Source organism: Sinocyclocheilus rhinocerous, unplaced genomic scaffold (assembly GCF_001515625.1).
Source record: "Sinocyclocheilus rhinocerous isolate Xijiao unplaced genomic scaffold, SAMN03320098_v1.1 scaffold48, whole genome shotgun sequence".
Lineage (NCBI taxonomy): Eukaryota > Metazoa > Chordata > Actinopteri > Cypriniformes > Cyprinidae > Sinocyclocheilus > Sinocyclocheilus rhinocerous.
Window position 1 is genome coordinate 447,784 of NW_015635971.1, and position 10,772 is coordinate 458,555.

General features: G+C 35.7%; 1 protein-coding gene across 3 annotated transcripts in view; it reads right to left on the reverse strand.

Annotated features, from left to right (window-relative positions):
• The window catches only part of LOC107747519 (E3 ubiquitin-protein ligase mib1-like), a 72,303-nt gene that overhangs the window by 37,361 nt on the left and 24,170 nt on the right, over positions 1-10,772 (reverse strand). For all 3 annotated transcript variants that reach the window (XM_016562067.1, XM_016562066.1, XM_016562065.1), the window contains exons 11-12: positions 9,042-9,239; positions 4,697-4,848 (exon numbers count right to left, since the gene is read on the reverse strand). In XM_016562067.1, the coding sequence (XP_016417553.1) occupies positions 4,697-4,848; positions 9,042-9,239 (350 nt within the window). The remainder of the gene's footprint in view (positions 1-4,696; positions 4,849-9,041; positions 9,240-10,772) is intronic.

Here is a 10,772-nt window from a genome sequence, read left to right on the forward strand (position 1 = left end):
ATTTAAATAATTGTTTGTAGTATATAAAACGATCATAAAATTGCCATTAGGAAAAATGATAGATTACAAATGATTGATTATTGTCCAGCAGTGTATTTGATTTGTTATAGCAAATTCAAAGTAAGAGATAAGAAAAGAATTCCTTGTAAATTTAAAAAAAAAAAAATCATAAAACATACATACATAAAATTATTGTATTTCAGAATCAGAATCAGAAAGAGCTTTATTGCCAAGTAAGTTTGAGCATACAAGGAATTTGTTTTAGTGACATAAGCTTCCAGTACACAGAGACGACAACAACAACACAGACAATAAAAAATAAAATGAGAATAAAAAAAATAAAATAGAACAAATACACACTGACTGTGGAAACTTCACACTGGACTTCAAGCAACATGGTTTCTGTGCCTCTTAAACTATAAATCCAAAAAAAGACCAAATAAACGGGCTTAAAATAAAGCAGAAAAGTGGCAATTCACCTGACAATACAATGGAGGCCCAAACAGCCCATAATAATCTGTGCTGATCATTTGCTTTCATATTCAACAGTTTCTCTATAAACATAAAACACTTCATTGACCAATCATTTTCATTAGTGCCAAACTCTATTCCTATAATACCGTTTCCACTAGCAGCATTGGATGTGACTGCTGGCTAAGGCTCAAACTACTCAGCTGTAGAGCAGCACACAGCAGTGCATCTGAAGGTGAGACTCCATATGGTGCTTAACAAACAGGCTGGCCCATTTGTACAGTAGTAATAGAGGCTGTGCAGTGGCGGCAGCCTCTGCAGGGCCTGTTTGTGGACTCTGTTATGAGTCATGGGCTATTAATCGTACTGTTTACAGCACAACTGCTTTCCAGCAGCCATCCAGTGAGCCACTGAGAGGAGCCAGTCCTGCTCTCAGCCTGGGACTGTCATAAACACATAGGAAGGGGGGAAAAAAAATACTTATGAAAACTTTCAACATACCCAGGGTGCAAATTCGCAATGTATAGATAAACATGGGGAATATTCAATAAAATCTTAAAACTAAATAGACAGAAAAGGCCAGAATGCAGAGGTCTTTTTTCAGCTGAACATCTTTCATAGTTTTAAAGAACATTTAAATCAATAAAGTGCATATGCATACCAAGAGTCAGTCCAAAAGGTTTGTTTGATTTGTCTGGGTGTTTAAAATTCCTGTCTAAGGTTACAACTGTACTTACAACAGCCATCATTAAAGAACACCAGTTGAGACACATCAGTGTGTTGATGACTTTAGAAAAAACATGCAAGGATGAAAAAAGCAAAACCGTTTTTTCCCTGCTGTGTGATGTTTCTGTGATGAAATCTAACAGCTGGTTAAAATGGTGCAAGTGAAGATAGGCTAGTACTACCTACTGGTTTTAAGTCCAAAAAGTAAGACTGCTTACCACTCAGTTAACTGCTAGTTATTCAAACAAGTTCTTAAGACACAGACACAGTGGCTATGTTTATGCAACTGACCCCTGAGATGTGTGGCATGTGGATTCAACAGGAAATTGAATATCTTAAAGCAGAGCACTTAGCATAAAGTTCCACTAGACTAACCAATAAAGTTAGTTTTTCATGACCTAACCACATACTGAAAAATAAACCAACAAGGACACAAGCTTAGCACAAGCCTTCAGACCTAGTAAATGCATACTCAATTATACGCTACAGGACTGGACTAAAAGGCTTCAGCACAGGAAAGTGCAGTGCTGCGCTGTGCAGAGAAGACTGCAGTGGTGGGAGCTCATGCGAGAAATACAAGTAAATGGTGAGCTGGAGGAGAGCTATATATCTCTAGGACTTTCTGATGGTGAAGGGACAGGTTCTGCTCCCAAGCAAGCCTCTACTGTACAAGCGAGTCATAAATAATAACCCGGGGCAGTTCTTCATCCACACAGTCAATAAAAAGGATCCCCGAGTTGCCATTGGGAGACTGAAGCCAAGACAAAGGTGCACCAATAACAATAAAATCAATGCTCATTTTATTTGCAATGAATAAACAAACTGGCATGGCTACAATTTACATTAATTAATGAAATAATTTATGAAATGTTTAACCCGGTTACGGCATTTATACAATTTGAAATATTTATTTATTTATTAATGGACACTTTTTTTTATTAAGTACTGTGCTTCTGTGCTACTTTTTTTAGAAAGTCTTATATACATTAGATGCTTCACCACAACATTGTTTTAATTGATTTAGTGTATCAACAGGAAATCTCAATGTTAGGTTTACAAACAAACCCTTTGGCAATATTGTAATAATCCAGAGAGATTTTTCTATCAACAAGAAGTCCTACAACAGAAAGTATGGCAAACACATAGATCTGATCTCACCATCATTGAGTCAGTCTGGAATTACAGAAGCAACTGAGATGCCTAAATCCATTGAAGAACTATGGCAAGTTCTCCAAGACGCTTGCAACCGTAACCACAAGCTAATGTAAAAACTGTTTTGTTGGACATGATCATACACAAAAATCTCATTGGACACAATTACAATATTTGCAAATGGAATGTTTAGAAATCCAAATCTTAAAACAAAGGTCTTAGTAAAAGTTTAACATATATATATATACAGTGGGTACGGAAAGTATTCAGACCCCCTTAAATTTTTCACTCTTTGTTACAGTTCAAATGTTACAAAAAAAGAAAAAATAAGCATATTTTGCAGCTTGTAGCTCAACAAGTGTGAAATATATTACCCACAAGGAAAACTCTGCTATTCTAGGAAAAACATGTAGTAAAGGTGTTGATCTGATCCAGGAAATGACAAGCATGAGGCATAATTTGACTGCTTGTTCTGGCCAATTAGGCTGCAGCCAGAGAAATGTGCTAGAGAGCAGGAGGATGACACTAGAGTCTTAAAGGGGTCATGAAATGCATTTTTTAATTATTTGATAATGTTTTCTGAGGTGCACTTATAATGTTAGTATGATTTTTACATCGAAATTGACAATTTAGAAATAAAGAGGCATTTTCTACCCTGATTTGAGCCCTCTGATTTGAACGCTCTGTTGGAAGGGGCGTGTCTGCTGTGAGACTTCATTGGAAACATCTTTGCATATGAAATAAGCATTACATGTGAAGCTCTCTCAAAAACTTTTACTACGTTTTTACTATTACAGCTGTTGAGATTACCTAATCATGGAGAGTGCTGATTATAGCATTATATTTAGATCTACTCCCGTCACATGAAAGGTTGCAGCAATGAGCACTGTAGCCAATGACAGACTGTTGAGAGCATGAATGCAGTGATGAGTGATCTCATCATTGCAACTCAAGTTTTGCACATTCACAAAAGCTTTCATCATAACTAACATTGCAAACACGATGTAAATAAGAGATTCATTGTGCAGTGTAAACTGCGTCACTGAATATAAACTCATGCTGTGTGATTGACAGCTCCAGCGATTATAAAGGGAGCCTTCTTGATTGCTTTTTGTATAGAATTTAAGATTCGGCATTAGAATAAATATGGTTACTTACATGTTGTGGTATTACTGTCAGGCCCATATCTTACAGTAAAAGTCTGTTTGCAAACTTGTGCCGAAACTGCAACTGATTTACCAAAGAATCCACAGTGAAATGCACTGAACAAACAAATAATGCTCTAATTAGATATCCACGTAATTAAAAACAAAGGATTATTTGTAAGTTAATGTTTTTTGTTTTTTTTAAGTCCAGTGATCCTGTATTGCTCTTCTCTCCAGCTCATCTCACTAACGCTCCAGTGGGCGAGGCCAAAGACGCAATGATGTAAAAGTAGGTGAGGATCTGATTCTGCAGAGGCAGGCTTTCGCCGCACTATGATGTCATAATGTGACAAATCAGAAACGAGTCGTTCACAGGATGTTTTTAAAAATAACCTCTTGCGTCTCAAAACATCAAGGAAAATTTGTTTTCTCAATTCACGACCCCTTTAAAGCCAGTTCAATCTGCACCGAATCCTCTACAGCTACTAGCAGAGGAAAACTGAACATAACTGTAGTTTAAAGGATTAGTTTACTTCCAGAATAAAAATTTCCTGATAATTTACTCACCCACATGCCATCCAAGATGTTCATGTCATTGTCTTCAGTCACAAAGAATTAAAGATTTTTGAGGAAAACATTTGAGGATCTTTCTCCATATAATGGACTTAAATGGTGACTGAAGGTCCAAATTGCAGATTCAGTGCCGCATCAAAGGACTCTACATGATCCCAGCCAAGGAATAGGGGATATATCTAGCGAAACGATTGGTAATTTTCTGTCCTTTGAAGCTGCACTGAATCTGAAATTTGGACCTTCAGCCCGTTGGTTCCCATTGAAGTCCATTATATGGAGAAAGATCCTGGAATTTTTTCCTTAAAAACCTTAAGTTCTTTGCGACTGAAGAGAGAAAGACAAACATTTTGGATGACATGGGGGTGAATAAATGATCAGGAAATTTTTATTCTGGAAGTGAACTAATCCTTTAAGTTTGTATGCAAGAGGGCATTACCATTCATGAAGCCACAATGGTAAATGTGCCGCAGTAAAGGTACAATTATTTATTTTGCCTTCAGGAACCTCTAATTTGGTCAGTACAGGCCCCAAATATGAGCTGAGACCATTCAGTAAACTCAGATGCATAATGCTCATTAATCAGTAGCCCGATTTCAGCCCAAGTTATGACAAAATCAATGTAGCCATACCTGGGGTTCCCTCGCAGAGCTGCGTGGTGAAGTGCGTTGAAGCCATTATTGTTGGTAATTGTGACATCTGCACCTGCTTCCAGGAGCACAGAGAGCATGTCGTCCCTCTTCTTGCTGATGGCATCATGCAGAGGTGTGTCTCCCTCTGAGTCCTGCAGGGGGCAGCATTAAGTTACACACTCTTTAGTATATGTGGTGCATTGCTAATAAATGCAATGCAGCTTCATTTAAAGGGGTCATATGATGCGATTTCAATTTTTCCTTTCTCTTTCGCAGATGCCAAATAAAAGAATGCCTAGAGTTTAACTTTACAGAGGGTGTGATGTGACTTGTGTACAACAGAACAGGCAGAAATATGCTAAAATATACAAATGCTTAACATTTATATAATAATAAATGCTGGCATTCCATGGCAATGTTGTATGTGATGGCATTTGCTTTTGAAAAGCAGCCAACCAATCCGTGCTGATTCATGGTAAAACTGCACTAGATTGTTCACTGCAGAATAGAAGAGAAAATGTCTTGTCTGCAGTATAAATAGCATATTAACTCTTTCCCCGCCATTGACGAGTTATCTCGTCTTTTAGAAGACAACGCTTCCGTGTCTGTTATATTGTATTTATTTTCTGCTATTGCTTGTAATTTGGTTATCGGTAGAAAAGGTTTTTAGCACTGAGCCCATAGTAGCAGCCAAAAAAGTCTCAAATAAAGTTAACAGCTATATTGTGATTACTAATATAGTATTATTAAGAAAATAATTTGATTTGATTGTGATTTTGCTTTGGAACCTTCAGAAAACTTTAACTCGATTTTTCTCAAAATTGGCTGACTCTCGACATCAAACGGGTGTAGCTCAGTCATTTTTCGTCCGATTCCAACAAATCATACATCATTCTGAAGGTCTTTTAATGGAGAATGTGAAAATAAAAATAACTCATTTTTGAAAATGTGTTCATTGTGACTCAATTTGCCAGCACAGGTCACATTTGGTCATTTTTGTGCCCATCTCTATATGCTAAACTGAAAACAAAATACAGATCTCATCTTAACATTGAGCATGACTTGAGAGTGGCAGGATCAAGCCTACAACCTCGTTTTGAAAAGATGTGTACTACAAAGCAGGCTCATTGCAGCCACTAAAATAGTGAATAAGATTATTCATATATTTTGTCAATTTTGTTTGTTCTTTTTGCATGCAGCTTGAAAAGTGACAAAACGAAGCAAAGCATAACTGGTCCACACATTTATTTTCTCAGTTTCTGAATTAGATTTTCATCAGAGGCAAAATGCAAACGCAATTGCATTATTATTAATATTTAAAGTCTTATTTCATGCAAAGTTATAATATAATTGCACTTTTATTTTCTTTATTTGAAAGTTTTTAATGCTGTTATTTGATGTTATGCTTTTTAAATGTGATGTTAATAAAATAAATTTTAACAGCTAAAATTAAAGCCTAGTTTATTAGTTTATAAGGAGAGTTAGGGGGTGTGCCCGACGCGTGAATCCTTATAATGGAAAACACGATTCCTATCACCGTGTCTACACCGGATGCGAGTGGCACGGCGCGACAAAATACTATAGAACCACTGATCTATAATAGAGATTCATTATATATAGATCAGTCTATAGAACTCATTATAATCAGTGATGCTGTCTACACTGGATGCGGCGCGACGCGACAAATCCCAGACAGTAAACTGCTGCCACGTTCTATTTATGACGTGCTGACACAAATTTCAAATGATTTTCAACGGTCGCTTTGTCGCGTCCAGTGTAGACAGACTTTAGCTGATGCAGCGCGGCGCGACACAACAACTGTCGCGTCCGGTGTAGACACGGTGTAACGGTTGTCTGTTACATCCTACAGTACATAAAATTCACTTACCACATAAACAGAGTAAGGAGAGATGAGGACGATGGCGAATGATTTGCAGATCCTCAGTACCACTGACAAACATATAATCTTGTAAAATGTGTGGCAAAGTACTGCCGCTCCATAGCATAAACGGAGTACGTGCGATCGCGAATCTCGAAAGTGAAAGTAATATTAAAAGTGATTCAAAAGCACGATGCCAATTTCAATGCCAGGTATAAAACCTGATGCCGAAATATATATGTAGTATAATTACCCAATTATATAACTGCAAGGAAAAATATTGAAATATATATGTTCCTCCCATCTCGTATTTATTCCCTTTAGGGGTTCCGCCTACACGTCATTTTCTTTCCGAACACGGTATTGGGGGAATGGGGGGGGGATTACGATGCCGGCTCAACAAATTACATCAACATGTGCGCCTTGGCGAATATCCTAGTAAACACAGTCGTTTAGGCCCATGTCTTAACGTAAACAGTTGAGAAAGAAAACGCATGTGTATCAGTATATTGGATCCGTGCGTTCGTTCTTAAAGTGAAAGCAGACTAACAGAAAACTTCTGTCAAAGAAAAAAATCTTTCACTGATTTTGACTGAACAACTTTTATAAGGATTAATCTATATTTAATCTATACAGTGAAGACTATTCAGTGTTATTTTACATTTGATTATTACCTTTCTGTACCTGAAAATTTCTTTTAGATCTACCTGAAAAGCACTGTTTATTTAATTTGTGTCCGTTATATTGTATTTATTTTCTGCTATTGCTTGTAATTTGGTTATCGGTAGAAAAGGTTTTTAGCACTGAGCCCATAGTAGCAGCCAAATAAAGTCTCAAATAAAGTTAACAGCTCTATTTTTGATTTCTTTAAATTTATTTTTCTACATTAATGTATTTTTTCATACAACTGGAGTACCTCGTTTGTGTTGTTTCCTAATGAGGATTTACATTATTTAACACATTGCATATTTTATCACAGAAACCTGAAAGACTGTCTTGACTGTTGTCATATCTTAAGATTACTGATCTTGTGTGTGACTTAAATTTGTTTTTTTTCTCATTATTTAAAAAAAAAAAAAAAAGTGTAGGCCTATTTTTTGTTGTGAATATCCCAATTGAGGAACAGGATGTGAAAATTTAAGATAAATATTCATGTTATATGTTTTGGTTGCATTTGTGAGTTAATAAAAATGTAGACGGTTGTTTAAAATATGTATAATATAATAGTATCGATATATCGATCGATATTCTCCTGTATCGAATCGTATCGAAATAGTAGAATTTTTTGAAGTATTGGCAAATATCGTATCGCTGGGTATAAGAATCGATATTGTATCATATCGTGACAAACCATCCGATTTAAACCCCTAATTATTATTAACTATAACTATATCAAACTAGTGTCCAAAATCTCCCAACAGCCATATCAATAATCTACTAAAATAATCTTGTTTCAATGAATTGTGAGCAACTTGAACAAACCTTGCCTGTGTGATTTTGTATAATAATGCTGAATAATTAAACCAATTAAACTAATTTCAATTAACCACTTGTTATATTTGATATCAACATTTTCTGGGAAAACTTTTGCTGTCTTTTGTTTTCTTTCTTTTTTTTTAAACAATCAAGATACTGTGCCAAGTTAAAAGTAGTCAACTTTAACATTAACTTCAACTTAACTTAAAAGTATGGAATAATTAAGTTTTTATTTAAACGACAAGGCCTCACAAGGGCTGCATTTATTTGATCAAAAATACAATAAAAACAGTAATATTGCGAAATAATACAATTTAAAAATAAATGTTTCCTATTTTAATACATTTTAAAATTAAATTTTTCCCTGTGATGGCAAAACAAATTTTTAGCAACCATTACTCCAGTCTTCAGTGTCACATGATCCTTTAGAAATTATTCTAATATGTTGACTTTGTGCTCTCAAAATATTTCTCATTATCATCCATGTTGAAAGTTTTTGCTGCTTTATATATTTTTTTAGAAACCGTGATACAAAGTAAGAATTAATAATATCTGAGCACCAAGAATAATAATTGGGAATAACTGGGAACCAAATCAGCATATTAGAATGATTTGTGAAGGATCATGTGATACTGAAGACTGGAGTAATGGCTGCTGAAAATTAATCACAGGAATAAATTACATTTTAAAATAAATTAAAATAGAAAACTGTTATTTTACATTGCAATGATATTTCACAATATTAATATATTACTGAATTATTTGTATTTTTAATAAAATAAATGCAGCATTGATAAGGATAAGAGACTTCTTTCAAAAATATATAATAAAAAAAAAATCTAAATTATTCCAAAAGTTTGACCAGTAGTGTACAAGAAGCTACTGACTAACTATCAGCTTTAGCACAGATTGTCTGACCGAAAGTGCCAATAAAGAGAAAGCAAGGCAGAGAGTTTCCGTGCTAAACTGAGAGGTACTGATATAGTTCACCTGCAGACTGGGGTGGCAGCCAAAGTCAAGCAAAGTCTTCACCACCTGTAGGTGGCCCTTGTTGACAGCGATGTGCAGAGGTGTCTGTCTGCGTTTGTTTCTGGCATTCAGGTCAGCCCCGCCTCGATGCAGCACCTCAATGACGGAACCTTCGTCCCCGAAGGATGCGTGATGGACAGCTCGGTCTCCATCCTTATCCTGAAAGAGTCGCATGTCAATCACTGTCAGCATCCCAATTTAAAACATCACAGTTTGATTCCACTGTCTGACTCTAAAGCTTTTATAACTCTAACTGGCCAAGAAAAATAAAATGCTGAGGAATGTTTATGGACACAGTCATTACTGAAGCAACTGCCTTATTACGATGCAAATCTTCTGGTTAATTAATCAGAGGTTAAAAGTGATTCACCGCCATAAATTAGACTCTGCCTAATCTATTCATTCCTCCTGCTGACAGTGGCAACAAGTCCAGTCTGTTTTTCTCCATTGGACCACAATATTTCATTAAGGATTCCAATACGTGAAACTAACAGAAAAACAAACATCCTTTAAACTGTAAGACATCCTATAATGACTAGATTTCTTCACATTCAGCCTGTAAAAGTTAAAATCAGAGTTGTGCATGTTAACTAAATCTAAAACTAAAAATATTAAAAAATGTAAATAAGGCTGAAATATAAATATATATATATATATATATATAATATTTTGAAATTGCTTTTAAAAATGTATTATATTTATAATTTGAAAAATTATTATTATATAGGAGAGAGACAGAGAGAGAGAGAGAAACAACACGGTTTAAAATAAGAGTATAACAACAACGTTTAAGTCATATGACTTTACAGATTTTTAACAGGGTGCCTTTCTTGGCATGTTTAGTAATCTAAAATTTTTACATTTAAAATTATTTTATTTAAAATTTGGCCATATAAAAATTACATTACACAGGTGACTATTTTCACCTTTCTGGTACTCTGTCATTTTAACAATTACTATGCTGTCACGCACAATCCATAACAGACAACCAAATAAAAATGATAAAGCAGGACACAAGTGATTTGCGAAAGTCTGCAATCAAAGTATGATCTTTTCCAAAGCAAGCTCTTTCCTTCCCCTGAAACATCACCATACACCAGGACATAAATATTCGTGCTTTATTGTGAGTGGAGAACCATTCACGTGACTGGAATAACAATGCTGGCTTTCCAGCGTTGTTGTTTTTTTTTTAAAGCAAACAGTAGACGTGCTGACTGCATGCTAACATTAAAGGGCTCCTATTATGCTCGTTTACAAAGTCTTGATTTTGTTTTGGGGGTGTACTAGAACAGGCTCTCATACTAGGTTGTTAAAGTTGAAAAAGTGAAAAAGCATAATAGGACACCTTTAACTTATCCTCAGAATATAGGAATCAGGGGTTAATGTTATCTCAATACAGCTACTTTTCTTTACAAACAAACACTTATTTCACCTAGCATTCCTATTGCAACAATGTGAGCCAAAAACATTTATTAAAATGTTATTAGTGCAAGTTACTTGGAAGATCACTCCATGGGTTAAAAACAGCCCGGGGTTGTCACATGTGGTTGCCGCAAGCCCTCCGGCCACGCCGTTCTCAAGCCCGCTGGCCTCCGTTCACTCAAGGCCGCCGTGTGTGACGTTGTGTGTTTCGTTGTGAAAGCGAAACTACTTTGTTTGGCCTTCCAAAAGAGGACGATATCCGCTTCGTCA